The sequence below is a fragment of the Dendrobates tinctorius genome, unplaced genomic scaffold (assembly GCF_039654945.1).
Source record: "Dendrobates tinctorius isolate UK_male_01 unplaced genomic scaffold, ASM3965494v1 ptg000326l, whole genome shotgun sequence".
NCBI lineage: Eukaryota > Metazoa > Chordata > Amphibia > Anura > Dendrobatidae > Dendrobates > Dendrobates tinctorius.
In genome coordinates this window covers 20577789-20597558 of record NW_027361993.1, presented here as the reverse complement: position 1 = coordinate 20597558, position 19770 = coordinate 20577789, and the positions used below count along the sequence as shown (strand labels likewise).

The 19770-nt window shown below is 47.3% G+C and overlaps 1 protein-coding gene across 1 annotated transcript in view; it reads right to left on the bottom strand.

Annotated features, from left to right (window-relative positions):
* Positions 1 to 744: 744 nt before the first annotated feature.
* CUNH1orf174 (chromosome unknown C1orf174 homolog) overlaps positions 745 to 19770 on the bottom strand; it is a 30618-nt gene continuing 11592 nt past the window's right edge. The window contains exons 3-5 of the mRNA XM_073561800.1: positions 13382 to 13723; positions 6942 to 7067; positions 745 to 4289 (exon numbers count right to left, since the gene is read on the bottom strand). Of these exons, the coding sequence (XP_073417901.1) occupies positions 6942 to 7067; positions 13382 to 13723 (468 nt within the window). The 3' untranslated portion in view covers positions 745 to 4289. The remainder of the gene's footprint in view (positions 4290 to 6941; positions 7068 to 13381; positions 13724 to 19770) is intronic.

The window sequence follows — 19770 nt, the reverse complement described above, 5'->3', positions numbered from 1 at the left end:
TTGGGTCTGGAAGCTGGATTCCATTTTTTCTTGAACTTGGACCTACAAACACTGGGCAGTGGCGTGGCGTCGTGCTTCCTGACTATTTGGAACAAAAAGGTTGAGCTGGTGTTTTTCTTCACATTTTGATCCATCATGCAAATTAAAAGAGCTCTGTTGATGTGGCCAAGTGCTCAGTGCATTGTTCTGGCCCCTGAATTATCTTGATGCGATGCCTCACTGCATTTTGATTGACAGCACTCACTTGCCCAGAGTGACGCTTGCCTAAACAGAAACCTCCGGGATGCGAACAGTGACCACGCAGGGTCCAAGCGCCCGTGTACACAGACTTTACTGCTACAAGCTACTCACTATTTAGGATGTATCAGTGTTACGAGCGGTCAAAGCTAGAGGTCTTTGCAACATTTTCAAAAAATTGCAGCAAAAAAATTTGCACTGCATAAACACGGTCTACTGGCAATAAACTATGCGTTTGGAGGCCAAAAGGCAACAAACTATGCATTCGGAGGCAGCGGCTGTATAATACAGCAAGGATGTAACTTGTGCTCCATAAATGTTCACCATATATGGGTACACATTCACATTGGTGATGGAAATGCAAAATTGGGGCACAGCTGGTAACGGACAAAAGTGGCACAGTTTCTGCAATCTATTCTCAGCCATGATTTTCGTCTATCCAACTGAAGATTTTGGCTTCTCGAGATATACAAACACAGGCAACACTATAAATAAGAACAAATGGCATTTTTGCGTAATTTTTTTTAATGCCGTTGACATTGAACACAATATATATAACGTACATTATAGAATAATATGGACGGCTGAGATCTCCATCAGTAGGAAACAAAATGTAAAGAGATACAAACACTAAACGTTTTTGTGTGAATGTAGCCGAACAGGATTTTACAAAATGAAAGGAGTTTTTTCAAGCTGAAACCTCTTCAGGAGATGCTGTCTTTAAAGGGGAGAATTTCTTTTCCTGAACCCTTTTGATTCAACAGTGCCTTGTTTGGAGCGGATTCCAACAGAATCCGATTCAAAGAAGTAACGTACTTTTTTTCTTTCCCCATCTCACTGATTTTCAAAAACTTTTTGGTTGAGACAAACTTTACAAACAAACAACCAAAAAAACTTTGTATGAACAGCAAAGTGTATTTCCAAGCATTTTTTAAAGAAAGATTTTGGAGAGGATCTACTACAATAAAAACCTGTTGTGTGATAAGGACAGCCTTATAGCGAAAGCAGGATGCTCCTGGAAGGGCGTTGCATTGAACATCGGTGGCAGTTGCGCAGCAGAGCCAATAGTCTTGTATAACAATCTGCTCTGTTAAGGCTCTGGTGGATCACGAGGATGTGATAATCCTTGTAATAAGGCATGAGTGGCAGCGTTAACCCTTATTATTTCACTACAAGAATGACTGTTACATGGGTCATATGTGGAAAGAGCAATGATCGCCAACCTGTGTCCCTCAAGCTGTTGAGAAACTACAACTCCCAGCATGCTATGACATCCACAGGTGGGAGACCACTGGACTAGAGGTAGTAGAGTTGATGCAAATCGATGTACAGGACCCGGTCCACCGGGCACGTCACTCATCTATGGCCGTTGTACGGGACATGTCAGAAATGGGAAGCATCCAAAACTCTTCCTTTGATTAGCTGACCTGGCATGAGGTCACATGTGATTCTCGCCGCCACTATGACATCACGTCAGGCCGGCTAATCAAAGGAAGAGCTGCGGATGCCAGTAATCACCAATTACGGACACGGCCGATGGATCGACATGCACCAACTCTTAGGAGGTAACAAAAGAGAAAAAGAGCAATGAAATCACTAGTAAGTGATTCTAAGGACACATGAACAGGAGAGCGGTAGAAAGGGAAGGAGTCATGGCTGCACAAAATACTATGTTAGGCTGGTTTCACATTTGCGCTTTTGTGCGCAGCGCATCGTGCGCACCCGTGCGCATGCGCACTGCGCACCTATGTTTAACATGACGTGCGCATGGTCTTGCGCACACTTGCGTTTTCGTGTGCATGCGTTTTTTTGTCTTTTGCGCCAGGCGCGCCAGACGCAACATGTTGCATTTTTTGGTGCGCCCTGTCTCGGCAAAAAAACGCATGCGCACGCTTGCGCACGGAATGCGCAAAAACAACACATTGAAGTCTATGGGAACGCATGCGTGCGCATGGTCTTGCGCACGGTTGCGTTTTTTTGCGCATGCGTTTTTGAGTGAAACAAGTCTAGAATGTTCTCTAGACAATGGAAAAAATGTCACACCTAAAAACGCATGTGCATAAAAAAACGCAAACGCATGCAAAAACGCATGTAAAACGCAAGCAACGCTGCATTTTTTTTTGACGCATCAGCGTGCGCATGACGTTAAAAAAACGCGCGTTTGTTTTGCGTTTTTCTTTGCGTTTTTTATGCGCACGATGCGCTGCGCAAAAAAACGCTAATGTGAAACTAGCCTTAAGCTCACCTACAGCTACAACTAAAGGGGTACACAGCCATAAACTCGAGGTTCTAACTGCAAATTGCTAGCTAGGGCAATGGATATAAAAAACAACCCCGCATGAGTCCTACCTTTGAAACTAGACTTCTAGTTACCCTTAAATGCCAAAACAGTCATTACCATAAGATATAAATTTATTAAAGTCAGTACATAATGCCACATTATAGTAACAGTAAATGCCTGCACACGTATGGCCGAGCTGGGTTTGTCATCGATCTGTGCCTAGTGTGACGACGCAGCAGGTTAACCATAGCGTGCTCTCATAGCACATGATTCCACATGACAAACGCAACTCTACAGTTATTGTGTTTTTAAGGAACCTGTCAGTAGACCCATTACACCCTGAACAGTAAGAAACCCCCCACTCTAGTTCCAATGAACCACGTTTTACTACAAAACGCTGTGGCTGCCCCCCATCACCTGATTTGATTGACAGTTCTCCCCCTTATTTGTGTATAGTGAGAGACCTATCCGCCATGCTGAGCCGCTGTCTCCACATCCACCACTTTTTTTTAGCCCACACTTTTTTTTATTTTTTTTTTTTAGAAAGACAACTTCATATCAGCAAACAAAGCAGTTCATTATATTGAAGGAGCCCATCAGCTTTGGCAAAAAGGATCTGCTGACAGCTTCCCATTAAACATGTCCCATATCGTGCCATGACTTTACTAAGTAAAAGAAACCATATTACTTAAAGGGAATCGGTCAGCAGGTTTTTTTTGCCACCTAATCGGAGAGCAATATAATGTCGAGACAGAAACCCTTATTCCAGAGATGTATTGCTTACTGGGCTGCTTGTTGTAATTTTGAAAAAAAAAACACACTTTATGCAGTAGAGATTATCACTGCAGGACTAGTTGTCTCCAGCCATGTAGTCCTCCATCTCTTTAAAACCCCTCCTCCACCACTGATTGGAAGCTTTCTGCCTATGCAGTGTAGGCAGAAAGTTGCCAATCAGTGCTGTGGGCGAGGTTATACAGAACTCAGCATTCAGAAAACTGCAGCCAATAAATCAAGGATTTTATCAAGCAGACAAGTAGGTGACACATTGCTGGAATCAGGGTCTCTGCCCCTACATCATGCTGATCTCAGGTTAAGCAACAAAAAGCTGGTGAAAGACTCCCTTTAACACTTAATTATTCACTTTGTATCAACATGTAGCAGAGTTGAAATTGTCATTCAAAAACTAAGTCATAATACAGGAAACCACAGATGACCGTCACGGCTCGGCTACATCTGACCGTTTCGTAAATCACAAGCACTGATCCAATAGCATTCCTCAATGAATCCTTTTGGCTCCCACAATTCTTGAGCACCTGAAGTACAATTCTGGTGACTGTCCAGCCGATACTTGACCCTTCACATTCTTATTTTGCTCCATTATCTAATGATTCCAGCTCCGTCAATGCTACATATATAAAAAAAGAAAGAAGAAATATAATATACATAAAGAATTTATCATATTCCACATCACTGTGTGTGGATGTGAAGCATAATACTGGTACTCCTATCGGCAGGGATACCACCATTGTAAGGTACCAGGTTCAACACGAAAACTCCCTGAAGTTTCTCTTTCAATGGCAATAAAAACCCAAACTTAATGGACGGTGCCAACATTCGCCCTCCGTCTCTTCCACTCACACCCCAATAATTAAAAGTGAGTGAATCTCCTTGGTCTGTATACAGATGAAAGCACTTTGGCTCGAGCACAGTTTATGTATTTGTAAGAAGCAGGGGTCCGTTCCAGTGTCCTGCTGCGGAGAGGGGGCCGCGCCTGAAAAGACAGGAGGATAAATATCAATAATCATATTGCAGCGGCCTTATATATAGAAAAAACAAGACAAGGTGATCCACACTACACAGGTGACTACTATTCGCCACATTTAAAGGGGTTGTCCACTAGCTGGAGAAAACTTTATTAAATTAGGCAGCCCCCCTTGTAAAATAAAAACACTAATGTGGTTTCTTCTGTTTGGACGAACATCGGAAAGCAGTGAGAGCACATATCCCAACAGCAGCCGATGATTGGTGGCAAAACAATGGCACTTCAGCCCTGGTAGAACCGGTGTCGGTCCAGGTGATGAATATATTGATTTTTTTAATTTTACAAGGGGGAATACTTCACTAAAAAAGGGGTTTTACAAGTAGTGGACAACCCCTTTAACGGTTCAAATCTTATTTTATTAATGATTTACTAACAACATTTCTCCCCCTATCACATGCAGAGCTGCTTTCACAATTCTGCCGTTAGCCTTGGAAACTTTTGGTTACTTAATAGTCATCTCCAACTTCGCAGTCATCATCTGAGCTGCCGCAATGCAATGCTCCACACAGCAGAATTTTGTCCACAACTCTGGATGTGAAGGGAGAACAAAATTGAAATGAAAAGACAAATCCACCTCATTTTATAGTTTACCTATAGAAAAAAAACTTGCATAAAAAACTGTAAATTGTACATACATTACTTATCCTGTACTGACCCCTGAGTTACATCTTGTATTGTACTCCAGAGCTGCACTCACTATTCTGCTGGTGCAGTCACTGTGTACATACATTACATTACTTTTCCTGTACTGATCCTGAGTTACATCCTGTATTATACTCCAGAGCTGTACTCACTATTCTGCTGGTGCAGTCACTGTGTACACACATTACATTACTTATCCTGTACTGATCCTGAGTTACTTCCTGTGTTATACTCCAGAGCTGCACTCACTATTCTGCTGGTGCAGTCACTGTGTACATACATTACTGATCCTGTACTGATCCTGAGTTACATCCTGTATTATACTCCAGAGCTGCACTCACTATTCTGCTGGTGCAGTCACTGTGTACACACATTACATTACTTATCCTGTACTGATCCTGAGTTACATCCTGTATTATACCCCAGAGCTGCACTACTATTCTGCTGGTGCAGTCACTGTGTACATACATTACATCACTTATCCTGTACTGACCCCTGAGTTACATCTTGTATTGTACTCCAGAGCTGCACTCACTATTCTGCTGGTGCAGTCACTGTGTACATACATTACATTAGTGATCCTTAGTTACATCCTGTATTATACTCCAGAGCTGCACTCACTACTCTGCTGGTGCAGTCACTGTGTACATACATTACATTACTTATCCTGTACTGACCCCTGAGTTACATCTTGTATTGTACTCCAGAGCTGCACTCACTATTCTGCTAGTGCAGTTACTGTGTACATACATTACATTACTGATCCTGAGATACATCCTGTATTATACTCCAGAGCTGCGCTCACTATTCTGCTGGTGCAGTCACTGCGTATATACATTACATTACATATCCTGTACTGATCCTGAGTTACATCCTGTATTATGCTCCAGAGCTGCACTCACTATTCTGCTGGTGCAGTCACTGTGTACATACATTACATTACTTATCCTGTACTGATCCTGAGTTACATCCTGTAGTATACTCCAGAGCTGCACTCACTATTCTGCTGGTGCAGTCACTGTATACATACATTACATTACTAATCCTGTACTGATCCTGAGTTACATCCTGTATTATACTCCAGAGCTGCACTCACTATTCTGCTGGTGGCGTCACTGTGTACATACATTACATTACTGATCCTGAGTTATATCCTGTATTATACTCCAGAGCTGCACTCACTATTCTGCTGGTGCAGGCACTGTGTACATACATTACTGATCCTGTACTGATCATGAGTTACATCCTGTATTATACCCCAGAGCTGCACTCACTATTCTGCTGGTGCAGTCACTGTGTACATACATTACATTATTGATCCTGTACTGATCCTGAGTTACATCCTGTATTATACTTCAGCTGTACAGTCTGCAGAATTGTGAATGCAGCTCTGAAATCTTCAAGCATTGGGTGCAATTGAATTGTCCTCTTTTATTCTACCTCAGAAGCAGAGGTGTTTTTGATGACAAATCTGGTGACTCTACAAGAGGCAACAAGCAGAATTGTGAATGTGGCTCTGGAGTATAATATAGGTTGCAACTAAGGGTTACTACTGTAGTAAGTAGGGGAATGTACATAGGCGAACAGCTAGTGCACTCTCCAGTAGCAGCATGTTCTTGGATGTGTGTCCTGTGCATTGCATTGTATGTGTAAGTCAGTTTGGCTCAGATGTGGTGGTGGCTTTGGTTTACAAGCCATAACACTGTGCCCAATTCACTGTACAACCAGATCCAATCAGTGTCCAAAGGAAGCCATTGTTTTAGGATTTGGTGGGGATCGATAAAAATTTTCATTATTTTACAGGAAAAACGTTGCTGAAAATTTTCATTATTTTACAGGAAAAATGTTGCTGGGTGCTGCAGAATCCCCCCAGAAGTTCATACAATTGATGAGAACTTCTTGCAAAATATAGAAATGTATACTCCTGGCTCAGTGATATCCCAGGGACTGATCACTTACCTAAATAATATCTTCATTATTGATCTCCTCGTCATCCTCCTCCTCCTCCTCCTTAGCTCTGTAGTGGAGGTTCCTTAGTTCTCGCCTGCTCATAGAAGCACAGGATGTAGCAACTGGTGCAAAGTCCTGAGGGATAAAGAAATCAGATGGTAACCAGATACACATGTCCCCACTGATACTTTATTCACACAGCATTGCCATGTAATGTTTTCACAAAATTGTGTCCCAACCAAACAAAAATCACCATGTGATATTACTGGCCAAAATGCAAAATGAAGATTTTGGGTACACACCGTAAATTCTCTTTCTCTGAGCCTTCATTGGGAGACACAGGAAACAATGGGTGTATGCTGCTACCACTAGGAGTTTGTCACTTTGCAAAAAGTGTTTGCCCCTCCCCAGCCGTATATACCCACCAAATGGCAGGAAGCTCATCAGTTAGTGAGAAAGCAGTAGAAGAAGCAACAGGTATACAACTACCATAACACAACCACAACGAACAATAAACAAGGGCGGGTGCTGTGTCCCCCAGAAGGCTCCAAGAATGAGATTTTACGGTGAGTACCCAAAATCTTCATTTCTCTATCGCTTGATTGGGGGACACAGGAAACCATAGGATGTCCAAAAGCAGTCCCAAGGGTGGGTAAAGGTGGTACCGTCAAATCAGAGCTCGGGTCACTGCTGCTTGCAGAACCATTCTACAGAGGTTCGCATATGACTAAACCTATATGTAAACCTTGTAGGACTTGGCAAAGGTATGACAGGAAGACCATGTAGCAGTCTAACAAATCTACAAGACCAACGCCTGGCGGTGGGTGACAGAGGAGGACCCCACTGAGCGAGAGGAGCGCGTGGTGGCCTTAAATGGATGTGATCTGTCTATTAGTCGGTAGACTTCAGAATAGCAGAGCGAACCCAGCAGGCCTCGATAGACTTGGAAACAGCCAAGACTTTTACGAGTACATTACGGGATTAAGAACAGTGAGTCTGCACATCTGATTGGTGCTATCCTGGGAAGGTAGCTACAGAGTGTTCTATTAGGTCCAGTTTGTTTAGAGACCACTTTTGATAAAGAAAGGGAGCAAAAAAGGACAAAAACCGTATTGTCATGCCGTGCTCACCAGGAGGCGGGGCTTCGGTCCCGACGTCACTCCTTCCGGGGCCTCCGTCGGGTGGGCACGCACAGCTCTCGTCCTCGGGGCTCCTCCTCCATGTCACGTTTGCGCTTGCGTGCTCCTGTCAGTGCTGTCTCCGAGTCAGTCTCCTCTATGGTAATGGAGGACCTGACCCGGAGGCTGTAGTGGTCATGTGCTTTCTGGCTAGGATCTGACCCGGAACCTGTCATGGTCATGTGCTATATCAGGCTGTCCTCGCCTATAGGAGGTGCCTGATTATTGTTGTGCTTCCTGGCTGGGTCTGCTTAGTCCCAGTCAGGCCATGCGCTGTTCTCAGGTCCTCTGCTCTGTCTGGTATTCTATTGTGCTTCTAGCACTCGCTCTGAACTTTCACGTTGCTTCATGCTCAGTAGTGCCTCTAGGCACACTCTAGTATCCTGTCCTCTGTCCCTTGCTCTGTCGTACCTCCTGGTACTCTCTGTCCCTGTGCTCTGTAACACCTCCTGGCATGACTGCTGCTCCATTCAGTACTCTGTCGTGCTCCTGGCACGCGTCCTGCTTTGTTTACCTCCGGACGTATTACTCGCTATACGCCATACGTGCTCACGGCTACCTGTCTCGCACTATCTGTAGTTTGCGCACTTTCGTGTACACTCCTTGTGTTTCTGGTACTCAATTCCCATACACCCATCCGTGCCTCCTGTGAGCCGCCCCTCTTGGTACCGGCTGTCGCGGTTCTGACCCCTGCGGTCCTGCCCCTAACGATCCCTGTATAGGGGTCGGTCATCACCTGGCGTGCTCGGCCCAGGGGCTCCAGATCCGCTACCCAGAGGGTCCACTCTTAGACGTTGTCTGCTCCTGAAACGTCACAAGTATCCTCATTGGGGAGAAATACAAAAAGCCACCTTAGGGAGAAAGGATGGTATCAGATGTAACACTACCTTGTCCTGGTGACACCCTAGATAAGGAGGAACAAGAGACGAGCGAGTTTGGAAACTCATCTGATAGAAGAAATGGCGACCGGGAAGGCAACCTTCCAGGAAAGGAGTGAAAGATGTCTCGTAGAGGTTTGAATGTTGATTCTTGAAGAACACCGAGTACTAAGTTGAGATCCCAAGGTGTTACCAGAGGCCGGTAGGGGGAAACAGAGTGCCCAACTCCCTACAGAAAGGTCTTGATCTGCAGGCGAGACGGGGCATGATTGGTTCACTCCCTGTATCGACTAATCAGTCCCATCTTGATGGCAGAAAAAGAAAATTGAAAAGGATGCGTATGAAAGTAGGCAAATGGAACTTCTTTCATTGACGCAACCATCCTATCTAGAACGCTCATGCAGAAGTGGAGCGAACGTGCAAATGTGCCTCTGACGGAGAGAGTCCCACGTGATAGGATCAAGGTTTTTTCCTTGGGTAGAAAAAAAGCTCTTGATCGTGCTGTGTCAAACAGCATTCCCAGAAAAATCAATATGTTGGACCGGGACCAGAGACTATTTTGGGATGTTGATAACCCAAGCCAAGATGAAGAGAGGTGACCAGAGTGCAATCATGAAAAGAGCTCCAAACTCCGAGTCCACGGCAAGGTCTGAACTTACAACCCAGGTGTCAAGCAACAACAGAGTGGAGCAGTGACACGGAAAAAACACGTGAATGGCGAAAAAGGACGATGCTGATGTGGACTCTAAATCGCATTAAGGACGTAAGGAAATTAATACAGATAACTTGAGGTATCTTCATAGCTCTTGATCGACTCAGACCATCTTGGTAAGGAAGTGGGTAAGAATCCTTACATGTGTAACCACTTAATTTGATGTCAGAACATTTAAAAAAAAGCCAGTATAATCAGAGAGGTCTTACCATTCGAAAGAGGAGCTCCAGCGAATGCCTGGCACAGGAAAAAAGAAAAGGCAGAGACAGAGTCACTGACATGACCAGTTATGCAAGACTGCTGACCCTGTGACTCGCAGGGTCAGACATAGCCAGGGACTCCCCAAGTTGAAATGGGGTGTCTGGGTGAGACAGCACTGGCCCCGAGAATTGTAATTTAATCACAGAGAGGAAAAAAGTACAAGATTACAACTCTACTGAGAAAGGATACAATCTTTGCTGAAGAAGACTCATTTACGTGATGTTCGGACATCGGATCCAAGGCTGAAGAGGCTCTCTTGCGCTTGGCTGCCGCTTGATAAGGACAAAGTGCTATCCAATCTCTGGAAAGCTGGGTTCACATGACGTTTTAGCAGCCCGTTCAACGCATAGCGTTGACGGGCTGCTAACGGTACAGCATAACGCGATCGCGTTATGCTATACCCGCTAGCGCAGATGAATCATCAGCACTAGTGCTGACGGAGCCTCAGATGCTGGAGCCCGCATCCGAGGCTCTGTCAGCGAATGATGGCACATTGCGTACGCGTGCCGCTTTATGGCATGCGTCGCGATGTGTCCGACAATGGGGCTCAATGGCGGCGTTAACGGACTGCGTTACACTGCATTATACCATGGTGTAACGCAGTCCGTCAACGGACTGCCTATAACGCAGTGTGACCCCGGCCTAAGAAAGAAGAAGTAAGTACGGAAACAGACAAAGAACTGAGATCTCGGTAGACCCCTTGGGCTGCAGAATGAACAGTCATAAGGATCATTGTAATAGTAGGATCTGGCTCACTGAATAGTGGACAGAGCACTAGAAACGCTGCTATTAGTCATGTTGGGTTTAACTACTAGCTAGTGAGTAGCGCAGCAGTACTGCATTGCGGACAGCGATGTGGTTAACTGTCGATGGAGATCCTGACCTGTTGGATAGTTCTTGGCAAATCGTATTCACAGGATGGACGACAAGGCCCTTGGTTCGTAACCGTAATCAAGGTTGGGTTACATGGTAGATACGAGTCTGACTCGCTGGATAGTGGGCACAGCATTTGGACCACTGCTGCAAGCGATCATAAGGTACATGACAGATGGTGTGACTGACTTACCGGATATCGGAGAGAGCACTTACATTCGCTGCTGCGATCGGACATGTGGTACATGGCAGATGGTGCATCCGACTCACTGGATAGTGGGCAGGAAACCTGGACCACTGCTGCAAATGACCATGAGGAAGTTCATAGGTGGTGCATCTGAGTCACTGGATGGTGGGCAGGAAACGTGGACCGCTGCTGTCACTGAACATGAGATACATGTTAAATGATACATTTGACTCACTGGATAGTGGGCAGGAAACATGGATTTTTGTGAGTACTCACCGTAAAATCCTTTTCTCCGAGACGCTCATTGGGGGACACAGAGACTGTGGTGTGTGCTACTGCCGTCTGGAGGCCACAGTCTCTGTGTCCCCCACAGTCTCTGTGTCCCCCAATGAGACGAAGGAGAAACATGGATTTTTGAGAGTACTCACCGTAAAATCCTTTTCTCCGAGACGCTCATTGGGGGACACAGAGACTGTGGGGGACACAGAGACTGTGGCCTCCAGACGGCAGTAGCACACACCACAGTCTGTGTCCCCCAATGAGACGAAGGAGAAACGTGGACCACCGCTACAAACAACCATTAGGAAAGTGACAGGTAGTGCATCTGAGTCACTAGATAGCGCATGGTAAATGGTACGTCTGACTCACTGGATAGTGGGCATGAGACATGGACCATTGCTACATTCGACCATTAGGTACATAGTAGATGGTGTATCTGGCTCACCGAATGGTGGGCAGAACACTAGAGCCACTGCTGAAATCGACCATTAGGTATGTGGTAAATGGTGCATCTGACTCACCGAATGATGGACAGAACACTAGTACTGCTGCTGCAATCGTCCAAGAGGTAAATGGTAAATGGTGCATCTGGCTCACCGATTGGTGGACAGAACACTAGTACCGCTGCTGCAATCAATCATTAGGTATGTGGTAGATGGGGCATCTGACTCACTGAATGGAGGACAGAACACTAGTACGGCTGCTGCAATCGAACAGGAGGTACATGGTAAATGGTGCATCTGATACACTAGATAGTGGTCAGAAAATGTGGACTGCAGCTGTGATCAACCATGAGGTACGTGGTAAAAGGTACATCAGACTCACTGGCTGGGGGGGACCAAGCACTAGTGCTGTTATTCCTATAGCACCTAAAGTCTAAATCCCCATGGATAGAAAAGCTGGTGGGCATAGGGAAAAAAACACTCCATTGCTGCAGGTCTGGATACCTAACCGAAAGATACAGAGTCTGTAGGAGCTACATTGGGAAGGACTATAAAATATTGTATACATAGACAAAGATCAAGCATGTCTGTCTAAAATAAAAGTGTGTCCTGGAGTCATGAACTTTTTTTTTTTTTTTTTTTTTTAACATTAGAGACCCAGGTGCTATAAGCTGCCAAGTCACAAACTCTGGACGATTGGAAGGGGGGCTCTCCTGGAGGGAATGAAATTGAAACATGTATACAGAGCGTCTGGACCAAACATTGCAGTACAGCAGGTGGATGTCTGCTCATGATACTCAGGGAAAAAAATATGGTGCTGAGCAGTCAGCATTAAGGGAAAAAGGGCGCGTTGAGCTCCCGCGACAGATGAGTTCCCGCGCTTCTGGGGATCAAGTCACACAGAGATACCTGTCCTGAAGGCCCAGAAATCCATCTTCGCAGCACGATAATGAACAGTCATCAGACATCTCGGAGGTACGGGCGGCTGGAGTGTACCTAGTCCCGGGGCAGTATGTCGGGCAGCTATAAGGTACCGATAGTCTTCCCACCCTGCACGTCTGGCTCTGGAGGGCGAGTAAGCTATGGTGTAGTGGTGAGGACCGGTCCGCATCCTCTGTCTTCCTACCCCTGAACGACCGGCTATGGAGGGCGGGAGGCAAGGACCAGTCCACATCTTCGGCCTTGCGGATGCCCCAAATACTCTTGATGTGTTAGGAGGCATGGGGTCCTGCCTGGTAGACACAAGAGGGTACAGTAGTGACGCATTCCCACACTGTGCTCCCGGTTTCTAGGGGGGAGAGCGGAGTGAGCAGTTACACTCCGTCGCCCAAATCACTAGCTGGACCTGAAAAATAGAAATCATTAATAAAAAAAACCAAAACCTAAAGGTAAATAGGGGGCTGAGAGCAGCCCGTGTCAACCTCCTACTGACACTAAGCTAAAACTGATGAGCTTCCTGCCAGTGGGTGGCTATATACTGCTGAGGATGAGCTAACTTTTTTGAAGTGTCAACCTCCTAGTGGCAGCAGCATACACGCATGGTTTCCTGTGTCACCCAATGAAGTGAGAGAGAAATTATGTGTCTCCACGGTTACAGACTACAAAGAAACAGAGTGTAGTCAGACCCTGCGGCCTCACCTGCATAAGATCTGCGTTTTCAAAGAATCTCCCGAGAGGCATTGGCTGGTTGCTGTCTTCATCAAAAAAGGGACTGTTGTCTGTGCAAACCCCTCTGGCATCTGGATGTGACACGCCGTCTCCACTGTCGTCCGTTAACCCAAGATATGAAGGACTGGCTCTGAACACATGATGAGCAGTGGCACGGGTGCTGACTGTCACCTTTGGGCATCTCCTGCTTGGAGTCCTTCCCCGATTTCCCGCCTTAGTAGCTCTTTTGGTGCCATCACTTTCTAGCGCACTGTTCTGGTCACATATAACTTTTTTTGATAGATTCTTATTGGAAGTCTTGCGGGTTGATGTCTGAAAAAAAATGATCACTGTAAAACTTGCAAACCCTCCACTGCAAACTAAAGGACTATGTACTACTTGACACTTTTTTTATTTGTTCCCCCCTGAATGCAAAATTAAAACATTGTCTAATTTGTCTTTATTAAAAAAAGTTGTTCCTGCAGAATCCTTTACCTAAATAGCTGGTATGCAAAACCTGACATCTATAAGAACGCTGCTCCTGGCTCTGATGGCTCACTATGCTCTCCATCCACCTCCCTCCTGTCAGTGTTAGAGATAGCAGTTTAGAGAGGAGAGGGGGAAAGCATTCAATGCATAGGAAAGAACCGCTCACTCTTGATGTAGATAGGGAAGAATCCTTCATAACCTCTAGAATGGACCATCACTGCAGGAAAGAAGCTGTGCTGATACATTAGAGCTAGTGAAGATAGCAACATCCTGAATGCATCAGAGTGTGGAGAGGCCCAGGCCTCAGCAGGCAGAGCGCAATTAATTTACAAATGAGGACACTTTGGATCACATTTGGTGTGACTAAGAGTTTGATGCACCGTTATATCTCCTCATTTGTACATTGGGGCCCTCCCTCCACTTTTGATTTACGATGCTCGCTTCGCAGAGCCGAACACTGTCTTAATGCTGCCGAATGCAGTGACCGTTGCGTTCCCCTTAGCAGAGACGTGGAGAACGTGGCGGTCACCGTATGCGCACAAGGCTGCAAACACATGGGCAGCATTCAGACAGTGCTCACTCTGGGAAACGAGCACCGTCGATCAGAAGCCCCAACATGCACATAAGGAGGTGTAACAGTGCACCAAACTCTTGGCCACGCCGTGGGTACACTATAGCCCCTTCAATTGTCTGAGTAATTCATAGTTACATCTAAGAAAATTACCACCTCTGATGCGCCTCACCTACAGCTATGGGACTTTTCATTGGGATTTTCCATACATATATACATAATATATATACACATACACAGTACAGACCAAAAGTTTGGACACACCTTCTCATTCAAATAGTTTTCTTTATTTTAATGACTATGAAAATTGTGGATTCACTCTGAAGGAATCAAAACTATGAATTAACACATGTGGAATTATATAATTAACAAAAAAGTGTGAAACAACTGAAAATATGTCTTATATTCTAGGCTCTTCAAAGTAGCCACCTTTTGCTTTGATTACTACTTTGCACACTCTTGGCATTCTCTTGATGAGCTTCAAGAGGTAGTCACCGGAGATGGTCTTCCAACAGTGTTGAAGGAGTTCCCAGAGATGCTAAGCACTTGTTGGCCCTTTTGCCTTCACTTTGCGGTCCAGCTCACCCCAAACCATCTTGATTGGGTTCAGGTCTGGTGACTGTGGAGGCCAGGTCATCTGGCGTAGCACCCCATCACTCTCCTTCTTGGTCAGTAGCCGTTACACAGCCTGGAGGTGTGTTTGGGGTTATTGTCCTGTTGAAAAATAAATGATGGTCGAACTAAACGCAAACCGGATGGAATAGCATGCCGCTGCAAGATGCTGTGGCAGCCATGCCGGTTCAGTATGACTTCATTTTTGAATAAATCCCCAACAGTGTCACCAGAAAAGATGGATTTTTGGTTCTTACCGTAAAATCTCTTTCTTGGAGCCTTCATTGGGGGACACAGAATACCATGGGTGTATGCTGCTGCTGCTAGGAGGCTGACACTATGCAAAAACAATAAAATTAGCTCCTCCCCGGCAGTATACACCCACCGACAGGCACCAAGCACCTCAGTTGGTGAAAAAGCAGTAGGAGAAGCAACGAGAAAAAACTCGAACCATATGTACCAACCCAACAGGGGACTCTAAGACCCAACACGGTACAACTGAAACAGGGAGGGTGCTGTGTCCCCCAATGAAGGCTCCAAGAAAGAGATTTTACGGTAAGAACCAAAAATCCATCTTTCTTTATTGCCTTATTGGGGGACACAGAATACCATGGGACGTCCCAAAGCAGTCCCAAGGGTGGGAACAGCAAAAAGGAACGAAAGTAACCGAAAGGCTCAGGTCGGCCGGTGAGCCACCGCCGCCTGCAGAACCTTCCTACCAACCACAGCATCAGACGAGGCCTGGGTATGAACCCTGTAGAACCTCGTGAAGGTGTGCAAAGATGACCAGGTTGCAGCCTTGCAAATTTGCATGGCCGAGGCCTGGTGACGAGCAGCCCACGAAGCCGCCACAGCCCGGGTGGAATGAGCTCTTACTCCCGGAGGGGGCCGCTTTTCCTGAAGACGATACGCTTCCAGAATGGTAGAACGAATCCAGCGAGCGATCGTGGATTTGGAAGCCGGAAGGCCCTTCTGGCGACCTTCAGAGATGATTAGCAAGGAATCGGACAGACGGAAGGAAGAGGTCCTGGCAAGATAGACACGCAGGGCTCTAACTACGTCCAGTTTGTGGAGAGACTTCTCAAGAGGATGAGATGGAGCCGGACAAAAAGAAGGAAGGACGATATCCTCATTGATATGGAAAGCGGAAACCACCTTTGGAAGAAAAGAAGGAACGGGCCTGAGGACGGCTTTGTCCTGATGGAGAATGAGGTAAGGGGAACGACATGACAAGGCCGCCAATTCAGAAACTCTTCTGATGGAGGAAATGGCGATCAAAAAGGTGACCTTCCAAGAGAGAAGGGACAAAGGAATGTCCTGGAGAGGCTCGAACGGCGCCTTCTGGAGCGCGCTAAGAACGAGGTTGAGATCCGACGGGTCTATTGGCGAATGATGAGGGGGAGCCACGTGGGAAACCCCTTGGAGAAAGGTCTTGACCTGTGGTAGAGAAGCTAGCTCTCTTTGGAAGAGGATAGAGAGAGCGGAAACCTGGCCCTTGAGCGTACTTAGGGACAGACCCGCGTCTAACCCAGCTTGAAGAAACCCTAGGATAGACGGGATAGAAAACGACATTGGGAACACTCTTCTATCATCGCACCAACGGAAAAAAGCCTTCCAGTACCTATAGTAAATGCGGGAAGAGGCTGGTTTCCTGGCTCGGATCATAGTTTGAATAACCTGACTGGACAGACCTGATTCCTTTAGAATTGCTGTCTCAATGGCCATGCCGTCAAACTCAGAGACTGAGAATTCTCGTGGTAAAGGGGGCCTTGCGAGAGAAGGTCTGGACGGTCCGGAAGCCTCCAGGGAACGTCCGCGAGCATGTTGACCAGTTCCGCGTACCAAGGCCGTCTTGGCCAATCTGGAGCAACTAGAATCACTGGTACGCCTTCCGATTTTATCTTTTTGACCACCCGAGGGATCAATGCCAGAGGCGGGAACAGATACGGAAGTTGAAACTGGGACCACGGAGTCACCAGTGCGTCGCATGCGACGGCTAGGGGGTCCCTGGACCTGGCTACGAATTGCGGCACCTTGTGGTTCATCCGAGATGCCATGAGATCGACATCCGGGGTGCCCCAACGGTCGCATATCTGAGAGAAAACCGCGGGGTGCAGGGACCATTCGCCGGACGCTAGGCCCTGGCGACTCAGAAAGTCGGCTGCCCAATTTTCCACCCCTGGAATATGGACGGCGGAGATTGTCGGAACGTAACGTTCTGCCCAGCGGAATATCTTGGCCACTTCTGACATTACCTGTTTGCTGCGTGTACCCCCTGATAGTTTATGTACGCCACGGCCGTGGCGTTGTCCGACTGAATGCGGACCGGCTTGCCGGAAAGGAGGGGCTGCCAGTGAAGAAGGGCCAGGAAAATCGCCCTGATCTCCAAAAGATTGATTGGAAGGAGAGACTCCTGTGGCTTCCAGCGTCCTTGGGCCGCTTTCTGATGGAACACGGCTCCCCATCCTAGAAGGCTCGCATCGGTGGTGATGATTTGCCACTGAGGCGGAAGGAAGGACCTCCCTTGGAGAACTGACGCTGGCCGTAGCCACCAAGTGAGAGACTGCCTCACTCTGAGAGGAAGCCGAATAGGACGGTCCAAGGACATCGTGGTCTTGTCCCAGGCTGAAAGCAGAGACAGCTGGAGAGGGCGAAGGTGATACTGCGCAAAGGGCACTGCCTCCATGGAGGCCACCATCTTCCCCAGGACCTTCATGCCGAACCGAATGGGAATGGGAGCAGGCCTCTTGAGAGTTTTGATGCACTTGGACAGAGTTGTAAATTTTTCCTTTGGAAGAAAAACACGGGCTAGCTCCGTGTCGAATTCCATACCCAGAAAGGTCAGACGCTGGGTGGGGACCAGAATGGACTTCTCCTTGTTGACTAGCCAACCTAGGCGGCTGAGAGTGTCCAGGGTTATCTGAAGGCTCCGGAGACAGTCCTGGCGAGACGAACCCTTGATCAAAAGATCGTCCAGATAAGGGATGATGAGGATCCCTCTGGAGCGAAGGATGGCCATCACAGTCGCCATCACCTTCGTGAAAACCCGGGGCGCTGAAGCCAGGCCGAAAGGAAGAGCTGTGAACTGAAAGTGGTCTCCCTGAAACGCAAATCGAAGATACTTCTGATGTTGCACACATATTGGAATGTGGAGATAGGCATCCCGAATGTCCACCGAGCAGAGAAATTCCCCGGGCTCCATGGAAGCAATCACCGACCGAAGAGACTCCATCCTGAAATGAAGAATCTTCACGTGGCGATTGAGCAATTTGAGGTCCAGAATAGGACGAAGAGAGCCGTCTTTCTTCGGGACTACAAAGAGATTGGAGTAGAACCCGGAAAACCGTTCGTCTGAGGGAACGGGAACAATGACTCCGGCGGAAAGAAGGGAGGAAATGGCCTGCAGAAAACCCGGAATCTGGGCCCGCTGTCGGGGAGGCCGAGACCGGAAAAACCGTCTGTTCGGGAGTGAAGCAAATTCGATTTTGTAACCGGATGCGACGAGTTCTCTGACCCAAGCGTCGTCTACAACGGACAGCCAAGCATCCGCGAAAAAGGAAAGTCTGCCGCCCACCCTGGAAGAAATTCCAGGTGGGGGTGACCCGTCACTTAGACGAAAATCTGCCGGAATTGGCTCCTGCAGATCTGGAATATTGTCCTCTAGATCTCCAGCGAGGAGCGGGTTTGTAGGAAGGTTTCCTCTGATCCCGCTCCCTGGTGGCAGGCGGCCGATCCTGTTGAGTGGCTCTCTCCGTGGCAGAGAAGGGACGAAAAGGCCTGAGTGGTCGAAACCCCCTTCTGTTGAAGGGACGTTTTGGTCGAGACTGGGGAAGCGAAGTACTTTTGCCTCCAGTGGCATCGGAAATTATCTGATCCAGCTTTGCTCCAAAGAGCCTAGAGCCATGGAATGGCAGATTGGTAAGCGACTTTTTCGAAGTAGTGTCCGCATTCCATGACTTTTGCCAAAGGACTCGGCGTACAGCTACTATGTTGCTGTTAGCCCTTGCTACGCAGCCGGCCGCGTCCAAGGAGGCGGCCAAAAGGTATTTTCCCGCCTGGTTAATCTGATCTGCAAGATCTGCCAATTCGTCTTGAGGAGCTGACGCTAAGATGCCTCTGCGAAGGATTTTTGCCCAAGCGGAAATGACCTTCGCCACCCAGGCGGATGCGAAAATAGGGCAGAGAGAGGCGCCAGATGCCTCAAAGATAGACTTAGCCAGAGATTCAATCTGCCTGTCAGTAGGATCTTTGAGCGACGCCCCGTCTGGCAGAGAGAGCACCGTTTTAGAGGCTATCCGGGATACTGGAGGATCTACCTCTGGAGCCTTGGACCACTTTGAGAGCAGTTCTGCGTCAAAGGGGTACAGAACGTCCAAATACTTGCGGCCTGAGAAACGTTGTTCAGGGCGCTCCCAGTGTTTGGCTAAGGTAGTATTGAAATCGTTGTGATTGGGAAAGGTTCGGGACGGAGGTCTGGCTCGTCTAAGGACAACCGAGCTTTCCTGAGCTGGAGCCTCATCCTGTTTAAGTTTTAGTGTTTGGAAGATAGCTGCAAGAAGACTATCGACCATGTCCCGCGTTTTAGAAACGCTGTTCCCCTCAGAGCTAGCTTCCGAATGAGAATCATCGCCTGACTGAAGGCTGTCATCTGAGGAAGGAGAAGGAGGCCTGGGAGCGGAAGGGCCCTGCGAGCTCGAGGACGAAGTGG